Source organism: Colletotrichum phormii (genome assembly GCF_030913505.1).
Source record: "Colletotrichum phormii strain CBS 102054 chromosome Unknown BDP81scaffold_28, whole genome shotgun sequence".
Taxonomy (NCBI): Eukaryota; Fungi; Ascomycota; class Sordariomycetes; order Glomerellales; family Glomerellaceae; genus Colletotrichum; species Colletotrichum phormii.
In genome coordinates, this window is record NW_026851470.1 from 84,399 (window position 1) to 101,934 (window position 17,536).

Genomic DNA, 17,536 nt, shown 5'->3' on the forward strand with positions numbered 1-17,536 from the left:
ATGGTTCTCCGGATGGTCACGGTGGTTTGCTTGTCTGTGCGAATATAGACTGCTGCTTCGTGACGAGCAGTAGGCAATCGCGAGTCTGTCGGTGCTGTACTTCGCAAATGTGATATGAGTCGACATCAAACCGGACAGGGCTTCTCGATTCGTCTGCGTTGACCGTGGATAATGGGTTGGCATGTTTGGCATGTTTTGGCCTGCACGGTTGAAGATGCGTTGCCGCTGCGCCGTCAGGAGACCGAGATATCCGAGCACAGCAAGCGCAAGAGTAACAGAATGTCTCCAAGCGCGTCTACGACGTCCAAACGCAAGACACTGTCTGTGATGGACAGGACTGCAGCATATCAAGAAGCAAGACGATGTGCAAGACTTCGTACTGCAAGGGGTGAGGACGAAGGCGATGACGAAGGTGATGACGATGGAATAAGAGCAGATGCTGGTCCTTCCTTGATTCTTTTTTGTCGTTGGAGACTTGAAGTTCCTTCCTAGGTTCCTTCCTTCCCGCCCCGCCCTGTCACTTCCACAACCAATAACGTGCTCACTCAGCCCACCTCAGTAGCCGTCGTGGCCAATCAGATAACAAGGCGCCACATCCAGTCTGAGGCCACACGTGCAGGAAGGAACGGGAAGGAGAGGAACTTAGGAAGGAAGAGGGAGTGAAAGAAGGCGCAAGCGACTGCAAGTGGGCCACTTTGTGTGGCTGGTGGCTGGTGGCTGGTGGCTGGTGGCTGGCTGCCTCTTCAACCACCGCACCGAGGCCACCAGATGCTTCCTTGGAGTCAGACCTCAACCAGTGGCTGCCTGAATAACCCTCATTATGCCTCAGGCAACACGTCTGAGAAAAGAAACAAGCGGTCTGCACGCAAACTGCAGGAACTGCATCGATCACGGATGACACTTACCGGAGCCGGGCTAGCGCATCTGTCAGATCTCATCGTCCAACTCGTTCCCTCTCTCCACAACTCTTGGTCCGCCTGTCCAACTTGAATTCAAGGCTCGCAGCTCGGTCCTTGGTCCTTGTCGTCAGTCCCTGTCCACACTCGTGCTGAATCTCAATCTCACCCTGGGAATATCATCCCGACTCTTCAAATCTCTGCGACGCTACGCTTCGGAAACCCCACGCTCTTTTGCTCTCTGCATTACACGTATGACCGACCGGGTGACTCTCCTATACTAGGTGACTAGTAAACTACCACGTTAATACGCCGTGCTAAGAGCAGCGGTTCGCTTCTGCGACATTCCCAAACCTTGTTTGTCTCTCGCCCTTCCCATTCCCAGTCAGGGCCAACTTGCCCAGCCCGGTTCTAGGCGCCAAGTGTGTCCGCTACTGCAAACGAGAAACAGTCGGGCCAAGCATCGTGGCCAACATCATCAGATGGGCAATAGATCCAGAGCCAGCAACGAGAAGAACAACGATGTCTACGAGCAAAGGGCGCCAACTATGCAGGCTGAGGCAATAGCGTAGGGAGAGATGATTACGGACGCTCAAACAACCATGGCCATCGCCTAAGGCTGGAAACGGGACAAACGCCCATCAAAGACAGAGCTGCATACGAATGCTTCAAGACCAAACTCGAATAACAGAGCTAAGCTCGCTCCAAGGCAGATATTCCATCAGCCGCCTTCTGCTACCAGACACTACAAGACAAGTATCGGCTGCGTTTCCTTCGCCGGCACACTCTTTGGAGGCTTGGAGCAATAACATCTTCGAGTTAATTCCCAACCATCCGAATTCCGTCCCACAAGTCACATTGCGAATGGCTTGAGCACGCACGTCCAGCCGCTCGAGACAAGCTCGCTGACGCTCCAGCCACGGAGTCTAGGGAGAATGTGGTCGTGGAACCCATTTGATTGGCGACACAAGCCTCAGCTCCGTCTGTCTGTGTCCCGGTGCAGGGCAAAGGACCATCAAACTCACAGGGAGCTCCCAAGCGAGACTCGATTGTGAAACGGCAGTCAGCACGCAGGGCCGCCGCTCTCCGGGCTCCCTCGTCCGCTGCTGATCCTTCAATCTAGATGAGGCAAGATGCCGCTCCGTGTTCAAGAACAAGGCTGCACCGAGCATCCGTACGAATATCCGCCCTCCACAATACCTTAGACCTGGATGCTGGTGCGCATGCTCAATCTCGGCTTTTCTGGGGGCGCCTTTCCATTACACTCAAACAAATGTACTCCGTAGTGTGCGGATGCAGCTGTGGTCTTCGAAGACTAGGTCAAGGAACGGAAATGATTTCATTGACGACGATCCCCGAGACCATCACCAAAGCCTTTCACCTTCCCACCAACACCATGCTTGCTTTTTATCGATATCGTTGATGTCTAACACAGTCACGCTGCAGACGCCCGTCAAGCAATTCTCCCTGCGTCCCCCGCAGACCGAGACCTATCCGTACCAGAACAGATATGGCGGCATGGCTTCATGTCGCGCCATCACTGCATCGTTCTGAGCTGACTTACTTGAGTCAGCCAGACTGTAGCAGTGCATATGGTTTGTGGCGGTCGAAATCCACATACCCCGTTGCATGGGCAAGGAGCAAGCCAACCAATCCGACGTGGCAAGGTCGTCAATCTAGGCATGCGCTCGATTTCACGCAGATTAGCGCTCATATTGTCTTGGCCTTTCGGGATTAAGCTCGCTGCCGGAGCCACGTTGTCGTCTGTGCTCTGAGACACAACAGCTTGGGGTCTACTTCTTCGTCTCTGATTCGCTCGACATTCTAGACGTGGTTGCTCTCCAAGAGTCTCCATGCGGCTTCTATCAAGTTCTCGAGACTAGCTGACTTTTAGTGGCTGTTTACATCTCCGCTGGACGACGGAGACTTCAGCATCCATCCCCGCGACCGTAGTCTACCCATGGGATTTTGCGAAGGAACGTTTCCTCATCTCAGTACTGGTGATCGCATTCGAACTCGAGAAGAAACGCCACGTCCTTGTTGGAAGGGGCTCTTCCCATCGTGGTCCCTACCTAGAAACACCGGCACTGTTCGATGTACACAACATAGGTACTAGCATCCAATCTCGCCTCTGGACGACTGCTGTTGGGGATTCATTCAGGGAATGCGCGCGCTTGGCTTGGAACACTGATTTGAGGCACTTGGGTCACAGAGACACTCTGTTGTCGTGTGAATTACCTACACCAAGAAGCCGGCCACTGGATTGAGTTTACCCGACGCGTGAGTCGGCGTGGCAAGCTTTGGCATGCGTGTAGTGACTCTCGGAACGCTTAATTACTGTGCCGATGCAGGCGTGCTGGACCAGCTAGACATTTCCCATGGCGGACTGAGGAGGTATTCGGAGCTTGTCACTCGGCTCTCCAGGCAACCCCGAAATCAATAACGGACGCAACCGAGATGGCATTCCTCGGCAACGTTGTTCGAATGATCAAGAGTCTATGGCATTCCTTGCTCAAGAAACCACGCATTCTGCGTCAAAAGACGATATTCAAAGTTGAGATGTGGCTCATGTCGTTCTCCGCTACATGCTTCGCCTCCGCGGCTGAGAGATCACGAGATACACAAGCATGGCTCACGGACCTGAGACTCGGTCTACCACATACTTGCTGCACCATCAGGTGTCATTGTCTCTGGTAGACCGGGGCGGAGGAGATCCCCCACGGTCTTGCCGTGCAGCTTGCTGGGTTCCACGTTCCCGCTCAAAGTCAAACTTTTGCATGAGGCAACTCAACCACACATCCAGCTGCGCGGGCGCGGCTTGCTTCGTGAAGACAGGGTTCGTGGTGACCGCCAAAGTCACCTCAGCAATCCGATCAAGATCCAGCCTTGTCTTTCTCTTTTTTCTCCCTGCCTGAGCTTGGACTTTTTCAGTAGTCCGATGTTGTTCGCAACGCACCTCAAACACCCAAGACCAGGCCAACCTGTCACTCACGGGGCCGATCTATTCATGCGATGCCCGGCTGCCCGGGGCTGCTTTGAAAACGTAAGCAAATCCGCCGGCGTGGGTTCCAATCAGGGCGCCCGCTTGGCTTTCCTCTTGTTTGACGATGCCCTTGTCGCTATCCGTACTCGCTAACCTAGGATGGATGGCACCCTGGACTTGTGCATCTTGAACTCTGGACGAGACCACCAGGCCTGTAGGCCTTGGACACACACTACGAATACATACGAAAGTGCGAATAGTCTCTGCCACAACAGCGACCCGCAGCGCAACCTTGCGAAATAAGCCGATCATATACACACTATCGGATACGGAACTTGGGCCACGGTCAGGGCCTAGCGCTCATCAAATCATTCTGCAACTTGACTAAACAAGGGTAAAACGCTGCGGGACGTTTACCACATCTTGCAACGTATTGCGTCGTGTTAATGAGGCTCTCCTGAAGAGGTGGGCAAAGGGAGACAAACGCGGCGCTAACGGCCGCCATAAGGCGATAGACTCGAATCGCTTAACAAGGGTTGACCGAAATTCGACGGTCCGCCGGTGAGATGGAACTTTCTCGGAAGCATGTTGCAACCTTGGACAACGCCCGCCCCGTCCTGAACCACATGGCAATTTTGTTCTCCAAAAAGCCAAGCACATCCAGCGAACGCAAGGAGAGGGAAGACCGTTGTTTGCTGTGTGACAGAAAGCATGCGCTTGCTTTTTTCCTCAGTGCCCGTCGTCGGCTTTCGGCTGGCCAAACTTCACAGCGGCAGTCAGTCGTTGTACTCCGTCGTCGAGTTTACTTCTGCCTCTGACAATTCCGCACCCACGCAAGCCTATCCGCTTGCTTTTGGATTGCCGAGCAGATCGCAATTTTGCGTCCAGCCGAGCACTCGTAGTCTGACCGAAGAAGCAAAATGTACGGTACTACGGATAGTATCCACGACTGTTGGACCGTTGATGACCGGATTGGCGCTGCAGCCAGGGGTCCATAGTCACACCGAGGGATCCCGGCAGCTTAGTCTCGGTCGGCCGTCTCTATTCGTATCGTCTCGGAGTCGTTCATGACAGAAACGCCGGAAGTCAAAATCTACCAGGTCAGGTGAACGCGGCTGGTTCTTCCAATAGTGTTCCATTCCATCCCCTGCGCTAGTGAATGCGCCGGACATGTTACTCAGCACCCACGCTGCAGCTAAACTCACGGACCAGACGACACCTCGACTGGATGATTCTCACGAGAGCAATGTCTGTCTATCCCTGCGGGATTGTGTCATGGTCGATCCGTGCTCGTCGAAGCCCGATGCCAGGCGCGAAAGACGTGGAGACACGGCCTGTTCACTCCCAAAAGCTGCAATTCGAAAACACACCCGACTTAGGGGTCTTGGGTCCAGAGTGAGACTCTGACGACGAGGCGCTGCCAAAGAAGTTCGGGGTAAGGGACTGAGCGCCGTGACGGTCTAGAACCATGCAGACTGAGGCTGTCGCGGCTGACAAATGGCGCTACGGTCGGGGCTCAGGTACGCGTGCTCCCGATCATTTGGCGAACTCGGCGGGATCGATCATAACCTGAAAACCCTTGCCCCTTTGGACACGGGCAAACAAACAACAGCAGTGTGTCGCGATGCTATAATCACAACCCAACGCACAGAGGAACGAGCTGCCGTGGCTCTACCTCTAACACGAGCATCTGGCTACTGTGGAAAGAGCCGATCACTACAAAGTTTCTGTGCTATTTGGCACGGCCATGTTGGGCACCATGGCACCTGAGTGATCACGATTCACGATCAGGTTGACGTTCTTCACCTCCACACCCTACTGTGTAGATTACTGGATGGGTGCTGCAAGTCGAGGGCAGTGTGAGTGAGCTTCACGGAGGCTGCACTCTATCCGGGACAACATCACACCAGCCCTCACGAGCCCACATTCACAGCTACGCACCGGCTAGGCCGGGCACCACTGGACTGGTTCATGAATGGATGCAGCCGAATCGACTCGCAATCCAACAATCCATCCATGCTCGCCACCTCCCTGAACGGCAGTATGCTGTGCATGGAAGCCCGGACTTCTCTGCAGCCTGGGCGGTTCGCAAAGTTGATGGCAGGCCGTGGAGGCTGCAAGGAAACCCCATCTCAACGATGAAGGTTCTCTCGAATCATGAATGAACCGCCGGCCAGTAAAACGAAGTGTTCCAAATGATACAACTTGTCAATGACAACCCCAAAAAAGGGCAGCTTTGAAAGTCCTTGCAGATGCGCCCCACACAGCATCCAACCATCCACTGCGACGGAACTTGGATACAGAGTGATAATTAATCAGGGGGGCATTCTGGAAAGTAACCGCACTTTCTCCGGTTCACGATCCACGATTCAAACACCACGAGCACAGCCTCGTCAACTCCACACCGTCCTCGTATAGGTGAAGCACTGCCGCACGAGAGCCAAGATGAGATGTTCCCTCAGGACTGTTTGGGATGCGCGAGAGGGGGATGGAATGGAAGGAGGATTCTTGATGACGATGGCAGCGGTGTGGGCAGCCACAACAGCGATCAATCATCAACATGTCATCGGCATGGAGTGAATGTCGCATCACCTACACTAGTCGTTCGCATGTCGGTTTGCAGATCTGATTACCTACCCTCGCTTCCTGGGTAGTAGGATTCAACTTTCGCATTATCAAACCGTCCCCTGATTATGAGGACACCCCCAGCAAGATTCCCATTCTTCATCAGCGATTCCGAGCCAACCGTCGGGAAGGACTAAAGGGGGAAGGAGGATTGTGGAAAGGACGTTCTCTTCCATTCACCTTACGGTAGAGATCTTCGCTGTGTTGTGCAGCCGTGATCTCATGGTCCGCACCACCGACCCGCGAGAGGGGTTCTCAAATGCCAACCAGCAATATGGCTTCCTTGGTACTCGATCGATGGCATAAGCGATCTGCACCGGTCCTGGGACGGACGGCCAGCCGTGCCAGTCACCCAGTGTCTCGTCACGGCGCCTTCGGGTGGTCGTCAGTACGTTATTGGATCACGTAGTGCAGATCACCGAATCCCACACCACACCGCCCGTCCATCTCAACGCGTGGTGGTCTCAAGCATCGAGCTACCACAAACAGTAAACAACGCTCAAACCGCCGCCATTCGCGAGAATAGGTAGTCCCAACTCGAAATTCTTAGAGAGGAAGGACGTCCATTGTCGAGCAATGCAAAGTCAGGGACTAGACCCCTAGAAGGCGGGCGGCGTGCGCCAGGGCCGCTCAATGACCTCACCCCTTGCGTCAAGCGTCTTCCCATGGCGCGTGTATCCTGTCATATCTCCTCTCGTCTCCCGAGGCGAGACAAGCCAAACGACGTGATGGCATTCCACTATCCGTAGAAGGGCTCGAAGCTTCAGAGTCCAACAAGCCACCAACAACCGAAGCGACCGTCCCAACGGTGCGCCGTGGCTCAATAAACCAACGGCCCGCGGGCGTCACCCCCCTTGCAGCAGTCAGCACTCAGGAGAATGTCCCCCCCCCCCCCCCCCCTTTGGTGATCGACTCGATCTGCTCAATGCGCGCGAAAGAATGCAGCACCAGCAAGCCTCAGACGGCCGATCTGCGGTACGCACATTCTTTTCTTGGAAGACCAGAAATCCTGACCAACGAAAATACACTAAAAAGTTGGTCCTAAGGAGAGGATTCAGGGTCCATTTCGGGGGGTCGATCAATCATGCAACGTCCGGGGTGGCATTGAATGTTCTTCTTGTTCTTTCTCTCCGCCGGCCGTCGAACCTAATCCCACCTCAGCCAGTTACGTGCCAACACGGCGAGGTTCGACGACGATGATGAGAGCATGGCTCAGGGGGTGAGCCTGCGAGGAAGTCCAGGAAATGGACCTGCACGATGGGTGCCCGACACACGTCCCAACCAACCAACGCCCGACGACGATCACTGAAAAGTTCTTGAGAGAGTTTTCTTGGCTGGTTGGTCCCAAAGCTCCTTGGTCCATGGTTAATCAGCGAGCGACGACAGCCCTAGCTACTTAGGTGAAGTGTATGTATTCGAACGGTGACCTTGCGACGTCGTCGCCGTTGATCACTACGGATAGACTCCGTACACACAGCAAGGTATACGGATGCACATTCACATTATACCTCACGGATACAGGGCGGCAGGTCACAGCATGGCTGTCGGTCCAAGGCCCCCCGTCCCCGGCTTTCCCTTTGCTCTACCCCGCCTCTTTGATTGAGGCCCCCGCCATCTCCGTTCGGCACTACCGGGGGGGATACGGGGGGAACACGGCCGACGCCGTTACGCACCATCCAGCGTCCACATTACCACCGTCACCAGACTGCCGCCATCACAACCTCCTCTAGTGTATCGTGTGGCTATCCGCCGGCTGGCCGCATCAAGCACAACGTACACCCATTACTTGCCGCTTCCCGGCGCCGTGCAACAACGGCATCGTAATACCCTCTCCCTTCTTCCTCCCTTCCTCGCTCGCCTCACATAACTAGTCGTGGGCCTTTGGTCCAACCACCCACTTCAGTACTTGGTAAGGCAGGCGATCCTGCTGGGCATGGGGATACCAGCCACCGGGATCCTGCATTCTGGCCTCCAACCTACGGGCTTCCCGTCAAGCGGGATGCCCTACGTGACTTCTACGTGTGCAAGACTTAACCCGGCACCAAATTCAGCTAGGCCTCGCCCTCTCCGCACGTGAGAACCTGGAGAATCCCGTGTTGCATCTCGTGCTATATTGCACTGATGCCCGTTGCGACCGGCGGCAGGCGAGTAGCCGCGGCGCTGCAACACTCTTTTACGTTTCTCGGCTCGCTCTCCCCGCAACGTCCATGGGAAGGTGGCCACGCTCGCCTCCCTAATGACTGAAAGTGTATCCTTCCCAAGGCTCCCAGCGGCCGTCATTGACGCTGTGCAACCCGAGACGATGCCGTGCCAGAGAGTCCCCAACGCCCGTCGCTTCCCGCCTCCCCGCTGCTGTTGCTGCTCACCTGAGGTTCACCTGAAAGGTCATCTCCAGGACGCCCGTCAGCTGCGGCCAGGCACGGTTAGGCGATGGGCCGAGAGGCCTGGTGAGCAATACGTTGTGGGGGCTGTGCCACTGTTGTGTGTTTTCTTTGCGCGGTAAACCCTTTCACGCAGTGGTTACACAGTGGGAGGTCATTACCGCCTGATGCCATGCACGTAGCTGTAGATGTAGAATTCATTGTCTCGCTGTTGTTCTGCTGCCGTGTCCAGCTGAAGGATAGATTCGGACGCGATGACCAAGTAAATCAATGTACAGGAGCAGACATGGCTAGACAGGTGCTCTCGCCAGCCTAGCAAGGCAACCAACCGCCTGTGACATTCCTGCGGCGTCTCGCTCGCGTGGGGAGTTTGCTTTTGTCTCCCGAGTCCCATGTTGGATACCCACTGCCTGGCCCATGATGCGGGGTGGTGCCTAGCCGTAGCCTCGCGTTTCCAGGCAGGAGACGTCTGGTTATTTTGGGTGGGCTTTTTTAGGCAACCACAGCTCCTTGGTTCTTTCCTTTGGCGCCAACACACGCGCTGGATGACTCAAGCTTGATCTAGATGTCTGTTATTGCTCTTATTTGTAGATTTTTTAATTTCTTTTTCCAATAACGAGAATCTCATACTTGGTAGGTAAATCGTAAATCGGTGTAAGCGGGACGCGTGGTTGTGGTTAACATGGCCCTTGAGGGGGTGGGCTGCGAGGCGGGATACCGAGATGTCATTTCCATGCTGGATTGCGCAAGCCAAAGCGGTCGAAAGCTGTGTGTGTTTGAGTAGAATCCAGCTTTGCCCGATTGGCAATCTGTTCATGTTGTAGAAGACGACTGGAGTGTTGTCAAGCCCGGGGTAGTGTTGGCGTGTGATATCCCGCCAGTACTGCTGCATACGAGTCTTGCAAGACTTTTTTTCTTTGGGTCTTTGGATGAGATGGGTTCTTTGTAAAGCGGCACTTCCATGGACTGGTTTCCATCTTACGGTTCTTTTTGATAGATCGGAGAGGTCGTACTCGAGTCTGGGGTTCTCTCTGAGAGTTTCTAACAATTCACACCACTTATTTGGTTGTCCTCGACTTATAGCGATCTTTTAGGAACATGTTCTGTATTGCTAGTCTTATAATGTACAAAGTCTTGTGGCGTCCCAATGTCAAGTTTTATGTATCGCCAACGGCATTCTTTTCACTCCATCAGGCAGGCTTACCCTTGTGAATGGCCCTTTCAGGTCGTCGATCATACAACCATGTTGAACTCTCCGTGTACGGTACGAGATACGAGACTTCTTAGCCTCGCGTCATGTCTGTAACTAAGAAGGCTGACCGACCGAGCAGCCGAATAGGATTACTTTCTTCCCACTCGACAGTGAATGCTTAGGAAAGAGATCGGTTTCTAGTCACATAGCCATGATATACCAAAAGGAAGCTCACGCCTCTCCTTGAAGAAGATTGTTAGAGAGGGCAAGATGGGTCATTCAACTACATCAGTAGCCTAGAAAGCCACATCGCCGTCCAGTTCCTTAAGGGAGTGATGGCATGGGATCATCAGAGCTATGCCATGCATACCGAAAGATTCGGGCTGTCTCTCGTGGGAAATTGGGACTGAGCGGGCTATCATATCTCGAGCCACTATAAGCCAGATATTTGATTCTTCGTGGTATCTCGAGAAACCTTGAGAGGATGCCTCAATGTCAACATGGAGCTTGGTACTCAAACGCATGCCGCCATGAGTCTTTCACCCCCCCCCCCTACTCACTCTGACTTCAACCAGAACATCCCATTCAAAGCCATGCACCGAATTCCGCGCACAATGCTCAAGCTCACTCACCCACATTCATTCATCCAAGCTAGAGCTCAAATGTCCACACGTCAGTCAATACAACACTCCCAGGCACCCTCGACATCTTAGAACCTGATGCCCCGAGGCCAATAAAAAAAAGGGAGGAAGAACAGCATCACGGACTTGTATTTCTCGAGCCCCTCCCCGGTCATAAAGCAACTGCCCTTGGCACAGAAGAAGTCCCCGTCAAGGATTTGACATGTTGTGACATCTTCATGTTCGCACCTCACCACATTGACGGCTATGTTCTGTGTCCTTTTACCCACGCACGGGTGAGTTTAACCCAAAAGCTGGGATTAGGTTAAAACCTCTGTGCTATTCATGCCCATCTCAAATTGACAATCATCCTCGAACCCTTGAGCCCTTGAACCCTTGACCTCTCAGAGCCTCTCGACCCCATATCTCTAAACCCCGTAAACCCTTGGACCCTTCCTCCACCGTGACATATTCGTTCACTCGCTCCCCCTTTGGCCGCTTTCTTGACTCGTCCCCCTTTCTTATCGAATCTCCTAGGTAACGGATCCATCACAGACCATTCTTTTCACCGAATACCCTATCTCCAAAACTTGTGCTCTTTAGATAACCTGGTCCTCCTGACAGGCACAGAGAGACACGGGAAACGACTTCAACGAAATCTGGAATTGAACAAGGCACCTATGGACGCGCTGGTCCCCTCTCTAACGCCCCAACCCCTCCAAGCCTTACCCCCTAGACCCTGAGGTCGGATGAGAGGAGGACAGGCCTGGCATACGTGGAGAAGGGGGGCGTGGACAAGATGTTCGGAGAGGAGGGGAAAGCTGGGCCTCTCTACCTGGTCCTACCGTAACTTTTCCATGATACGCTTTTGGGAGGCAAGGTAGCCCCAACGTCGCACGTAGTTCTCTTGAACGATTGCCCAATCCCACTTCCCCGCGGCGGACAGCATGTGTTGTGTGCTGTTCATCATGGAGTCGGTTGCGTACACAAGAGGTTAGACATCTTGTTGCTGCATCTAAGCTGCCACCAAGGCTTCTTCGCAGGATGGCACGCTGAGACCCTGGAGCAGCGTCACGAAAATCAGGTCATTGGTTCAATGTAGTCTCCATTTCATCTAATTCTTTTCCCCTTTGTCTAAACCAGCGCTTCGCAGTAAGAGTCGTACCTCCCTTCATCCTCGTACAACAAACATCTACATATCACTCTTCACAGCTCTCCCCCCGAACGTAGCTGATCAGGATGAACCTAGGAGCAGAGCAATGGCCTCAACAGCCCCCCACACCTCATCTCTCTCATCCTACAAACACTCCCCAGCGGTGTTGTTCGATGACTCACCCTTTTACCACGCTCCTATCTCTTCACAGGCGCAGCGACCCTAGCCGTAAAGAAGGGATGCTTCAGCGCGTCGGCAGGCTTAATCCTCTTCTCCGGGTTAAGCGTCAAGCAGTGCTCGAGCAGGTCGACGAAATGGTTCAGGTCCCTCGTCTCGGCGTCGTTCATACCCGCTGACGCGGCAAAGAGGCGGGTGCGCAGATCACGCGTTGGTTTGACGACGGGCATGACCCTGGCGGTTGTCTGTGGTGAGATGTTGGTTAGCGACCGGCTGAACTTTGCTGCTACTATTTTCAAACAAAAGCCCATCATCGGGCCATTGACGAAAAAAAAGGGAATGATGCAATAGCGTAACAGGGGACAACCGGGATAGGCTTGCTGCGGAGGGACCCTCCGGACAGCGGAAACATGTTCTGTCAACTTTAACAAATCGACCCGACGTGTTGGACCCTTTGTGCAGGATACAGGGGGCGGCGGAGGGGCAAAAACAGGGGAACAAAGAAGAACAGGATAGAGGCGAAGTTGAGATGATGCGGCCGTGACAAACAGTCCCTGAGACAGCTCATCCTCCGAAGATGGGAGGATTCGTTCGCGGGCCTTCCATACTGGGGGACCGCTCCCTCCTAGCAAGTCATGCGAGTCCGAATAGTCCGAAGTGTTTGCTTCCAACGACATCGTGACCACTGTCGACGACCAAACCGTCAGCCGGGCGGCATCGCGTCGCGAGCATTCCGGGGTATGCGCTCGGACTTGACTGATGAACGGCCCGCAGAAGCTGTGGAGGATGCGTGCGTACGCATGTGCAGCCGCGCCTCAGCGCTTACAGCCGCACTCCGCCTCGACTAGACCCCATCTCGGGACCCCGTCGGCAAAAAATAGCATCTCTGAAGAATGATTGGGTCGTGGGTTGAAGTCTTGAAACGAGGCAGAATGCAGAGGCGTTGAGATATGGGGAAGAGAGGGGTGAAAAGCAAAAGTAAGGAAAACACAGATACAAGGAGAACAGAAAACACCGAGACCACGAGCCAATAACGTACCTTTCCAAGCGCCTTGTCCCGCTCCATGCTGACAAAGTTGCCCAATTCATCAAAGTGCATCGCCGAGAGTTGACCTCGTTTGTAGAGCTTTGGCGTGATCTTGCCACGGATCTCCATGATGGCCTTGAGCATCTGATTGTTGCTGTCGCCTGCAAAGAGGATCTTGCCCGTGTACAGCTCGTACAAGGTGGCACCGATGGACCACATGTCGATGGAGTAGTCGTAGGGCATTCCGAGAATGATCTCTGGTGCTCTGTAAAAGCGACTGACCAGGTACGGGGTGATCTCGTTGTGCGCCGTGGCCGCATCAGACTTGTCGATACCGGTTCCCAAGTCACAAATCTTGAGCACATTTCGGCTCTCGTTGACCTAGTAGTGGTTAGTGAAGTTCTCTGTCCAACAACCAACATTGAAAGTACTTACTAGGATATTGTCAGGCTTCAGATCGGCGTGGATGACACTGCATTTACGCATGTGAGCAAGGCCGATGAAAATTTGATGAGCATATGCTCGAGTTGCGCCTAGGTTGATTCCGACATTGTTGCCAAACTTCTTGAGCACTTCGCGTAGGTTCAGACTCAAATTCTCAAACGCCATGCACAGGTGGCCCTTGTGGTCGAAATGCCGCTCGAACTTGACAATATGCTTGCGGTTCTCCGGATCAGCATCGTTGAGCTTTTGTAGGATGGCAATCTCGGTGAAACCTCCTTTCCTCAGCGCATCGTTGTTTCTCATGATCTTGACAGCGACCAATTTCTTGTTCGTAATATCGACAGCCCGCGCAACGCCGGAAAACATACCCTTGCCCAGAGTCGACTGGACCTGATAACGGCCGTTGAGGATCTCGCCGATGCGAATTTTATAGTAGCCGTCCTTGTCGTCGCCCTCGAGGATGGCTCCGTTTGGCGGCGCAAGTGCTGGTGAGGCCTTGGACTCGTCCACCACAGCTACCTTGACAGGATTAGGTGCAGCATACTTGTCGTCATCAAAGTCTTCGGCAAACATGTCAAAATCGTCATCATCGTCGTCTTCCGATGACTTCTTCGCAGGGGCTTCCTGCGGTTGTTCCTGTGGCTGCGTGTCGTTCGACGCATCAGGAGCTTCGCCATGAACACCCACGTTACCGTGTCGCATCTCATCGCGTCTCTCGTCCTCCTTCATGTCGGCCGTGGGATCGTAGTCTGCAGCTGAGGGGCCGTCCTCCTCAGTTGCGTCGCCACCGCCATGAGTATTCATAAGGTCGCTCTCATTCACAATGTCGATAGCACTAGGCGAACTTCCGTCTCGGGCTGGTGAGGCAATGTCTGAAGACTTAGCGTATGTCAAAGTCTGGGAGGCGAAATTCTTACCTGTGCCTGGGGTTCCGATATCCGTCACAGGGGTGTTCTCCTGCGCTGGTGATGGAATCGCCGACCTTTCAGCCGCATGCAATGCGTGAACAAGCAGCGGAGTAGCTGAGCTAGACTTTGCGAGTAGCTCATCACGTCGTCGTCGCCTGCGTTCGATCTCAGCTTCCTCGTCAATGATCATTGGCTCCTCGGGTTCCTCGTAGCTATGATCAGGCTCTACCACCTGCGGAGCGCTATCGTCGGGTGTTAGCAGGAACCGAGTCCTCTTGGAAGGAGGAGGGGAGACGGACGCCTGGCCCCGAGAGCGAGAAGCCGCAGAATTTTCACGGTCTGCAGAGTCTTTCACAGGTTTAGCATCTTCTCTGGAAGCGCGCGGATCCTTTCCTACAGCGACTCCGTTCGGCGCCGCGCCTCCGTTTCGGGCGTGTCGGTCTCTATTGTCGTCGTACTTGAGGCCGCGGAACGAATCGGTGAGACGATCGCGCCCGCCGTCTCTGGCGTAGTGATCATCGCGGCCCCCTCGCTCGCCGCGCGGGGGCCTGTAGGGCGACCTGGTACGGTTGCGGGGTCTCTTATCCGGGTATCGGTCCCTCTCGCGATCGCGCTGCTCCCTGTCCCTTTCTCTGTATGCGTCTCTCTCGCGACTGCGGTTCCTATCACGACCGTCGTAGCTGTTGTTCGAGCCGCGGGACGGCGGGCGGTCTAGGTCTTCGTACGATACGCGTGAGCGGCGGTAGTCATCCCTCGCGCCGTCCTCGTAGTGCACGCGGAAGCGGCGGGTATCCTGTCGTCCTCCACCGGCGTAGTCACGCTCGTCACGGGCGCGTTTGAAGCCGCGGGGCGGCGGGGGCGACCGGCTGCGTCTCGAAAGGTGGTGGTGGTTTCTGGCGGAACTGTCGTACTCGGGGGAGTTGGAGGCCGAGCGTCTATCTCGAGTTCTGTCTTGACGGTCAACACCGTTTCCTTCAAACTTCTTCGGCAGTGAAGTTGCCTTCAAATCCACGGCGTCATTCTCCATGATCTCGCCCTCGTCGGAACTCGACGCCATCTTTGCAATGCGATAGCAAGTGCGGTGCTCTTGAGCTGTAGTGTTGAACGTGTCGGGGCACGTTCTTTAGATGTTTTGCAGCAGTGATCCGCCAGAGGAAGAAGTCCCCTAGGTCTTTTTGCGCGCAAGAAGGAGCAGCGACGTGTTAGCAGAGATCACCAGACGATTGATGTGCGGCAGGAGTTGTTTGCGAACCGGATGACTGTGTCGGCTCAGCTCATGGGGAAAAGAGAAAGCAATGCGACACTAGAAAACCAGAGGGCAAGTCAAAGAGGGGGGGGAAAGGAGGATGAAGTGTCGTAATGCAATGCCAAGTAAAAGCAGTGTTGTTTGTGTCGAACGACTCGGTGCTTTCCAGCGATCAAGGGTCGACAGGTTGAGTGTGCCTTGGACCGTGGACGTTCGGGAATGCGGTATGGGAATTTGGGTGGTGACGAGATACTGCGCCGCGCCGGAGAAATCAAGGTGGCACGGAACAGAGCCGTCGTTGAGCTTGGAATGGAGATGTCCCGGATCCACTACTGTATGTGTGCATAACCTCGCATATATGAGATAAACCATTACTAATCGCTATAAACGAGGACCCTCGACCGATTCGTCGAGGAGGGGCAATTTTCACCCCACGTCCACCCGCCTTACTGCGCCGCGCTTCTTCTTTCCGCTCCTTTGGACTTTACGACTGTGCAACCTCTGCGACTCCAGACTTTCTCACTGTCCACCGCTCTTCCTCGCCCAAAGCCGATCTCCAACCCAGTCCCTTCCCTCGAAAACCTCTGCAAAAATGGGTGGTGCAAGCCGTGAAGGTAAGCAGTTCACCGTCGCATACCTACCTTAGGGGTGACCCCTTTCCGACTCTGTCCGCGCGATGCTGACAAGACCTCTTCACAACAATAGGTGGCAAGGCCAAGCCTCTCAAGGCCGCGAAGAAGACCGCGAAGGACATGGACGAGGACGATGTCGCTTTCCTCGAGAAGAAGCGCGCCGGTAGGTCTTCCAATCACCGACGGGGCAGATACTGCATCCCCTCTCGCCTTCAAAGTTCCTTGCCGATGGAGGCTAATGCACGAGATTAGAGGAGAAGGCTCGCAAGGAGATGGCCGCCAAGGCCGGCGGCAAGGGACCTCTCAACACTGGCACCCAGGGCATCAAGAAGAGCGGCAAGAAATAAATCGACTGCTGGTGGAGCAAACGAAGTTTTTGGTGCGCGGGATTGAGAGATAATCGAAGTCGACGACGACCCGATTTACGAAAGCCCGGGGCGCGACGGAGCGCTCTTCCTTTTTACATATCTACAACGAGCATGCAATGAAATGATATCAAAAGAACTCTTGACCCTTGACCAAGCGGACATGGATGATGCTGGCTATCCTGACTGTTATTGTTCATGCTGTTGAGTCTGTGAAGTGTCAGATTGTAGCTGGATTGACTTAAGACACAAAAGTCGGACTCAGGGTCTTCAAGTTGCATTTGCAGCACCCAAAAAATGGAACGGCGGGGGGCTTTAAACAGTGGAAATGCGCCCACGGGTGTTTGTCGTCTTTGCTCCTCATAGCAAAGATTTGCGCTCGAGAGGTCTCCTCAGCACATGCTCGCGCATCCCACAGAACCCACCGGCCCTCTGTTCTCCAATGCTCCATCCAGTGCCCGTTTCACAGTCGATGCTCATGTCTGACTGTCCTGCAGACGCTGACCTTGAAGCACCTTATGTAAGGCAAAAGTCCAAATGTCTCACCTGATGCCCGCTCTCTTCCCGGCGGCTGGTCCAGTCTGACCGACGGGCCGACAAAAAAAAAAAACGTCTCATCCAGTCCATTTTATGCCGGTCCCAGCTGGCGCCACTTGTGATGCCGCCCATACGGAGCTGGGAGCCAAAACGGAGGGCCTCGAGTCCGCTCGGTGCGGACCGTAGAGAAAAAAACATGAGGTATCTGCTGTTTCTGCTGCTGAGGAATTCTTCAAGCATGTGGAAATGCAGATGCCAGCAGGAAAAAGAGGAAATCCCAACAATTCCCATCCCAATCAAATTCAGGTCCCTCCCTTTTACGGAGTACCCCTGGCCTGACCCGCCGCCGC

At 54.3% G+C, this 17,536-nt stretch overlaps 2 protein-coding genes across 2 annotated transcripts; one reads left to right on the forward strand and one right to left on the reverse strand.

The window, feature by feature from the left end:
- Positions 1-12,787: 12,787 nt before the first annotated feature.
- BDP81DRAFT_118877 (kinase-like domain-containing protein) lies at positions 12,788-15,545 on the reverse strand. Its single transcript, XM_060581577.1, has 4 exons — positions 14,706-15,545; positions 14,416-14,648; positions 13,490-14,370; positions 12,788-13,435 (listed from the first exon to the last, which is right to left on the reverse strand). Exons 1-4 carry the CDS (start codon positions 15,461-15,463, stop codon positions 12,872-12,874), a joined length of 2,436 nt encoding a protein of 811 aa, XP_060439523.1. The 5' UTR covers positions 15,464-15,545; the 3' UTR covers positions 12,788-12,871.
- A 535-nt stretch (positions 15,546-16,080) lies between these two features.
- BDP81DRAFT_439029 (translation machinery associated TMA7) lies at positions 16,081-17,062 on the forward strand. The gene is made up of 3 exons (XM_060591368.1): positions 16,081-16,266; positions 16,358-16,447; positions 16,537-17,062. The coding sequence occupies exons 1-3, from the start codon at positions 16,245-16,247 to the stop codon at positions 16,629-16,631; spliced, it is 207 nt and encodes a 68-aa protein (XP_060439524.1). The 5' UTR covers positions 16,081-16,244; the 3' UTR covers positions 16,632-17,062.
- Positions 17,063-17,536: the final 474 nt, after the last annotated feature.

What these genes read in the sequence shown, in the direction of transcription:
- BDP81DRAFT_118877 (XM_060581577.1), bottom strand. Translation starts at nt 15,463, where the DNA reads ATGGCGTCGAGTTCCGACGAGGGCGAGATCATGGAGAATGACGCCGTG. An exon ending in TCTCGCTCTCGGGGCCAGGC is followed by an intron (nt 14,649 to 14,705) that starts GTCCGTCTCCCC and finishes ACCCGACGATAG; the next exon opens with CGCTCCGCAGGTGGTAGAGC. An exon ending in TGAAGCCTGACAATATCCTA is followed by an intron (nt 13,436 to 13,489) that starts GTAAGTACTTTC and finishes AACCACTACTAG; the next exon opens with GTCAACGAGAGCCGAAATGT.
- BDP81DRAFT_439029 (XM_060591368.1), top strand. Translation starts at nt 16,245, where the DNA reads ATGGGTGGTGCAAGCCGTGAAG. An exon ending in GGGTGGTGCAAGCCGTGAAG is followed by an intron (nt 16,267 to 16,357) that starts GTAAGCAGTTCA and finishes TCACAACAATAG; the next exon opens with GTGGCAAGGCCAAGCCTCTC. An exon ending in CCTCGAGAAGAAGCGCGCCG is followed by an intron (nt 16,448 to 16,536) that starts GTAGGTCTTCCA and finishes GCACGAGATTAG; the next exon opens with AGGAGAAGGCTCGCAAGGAG.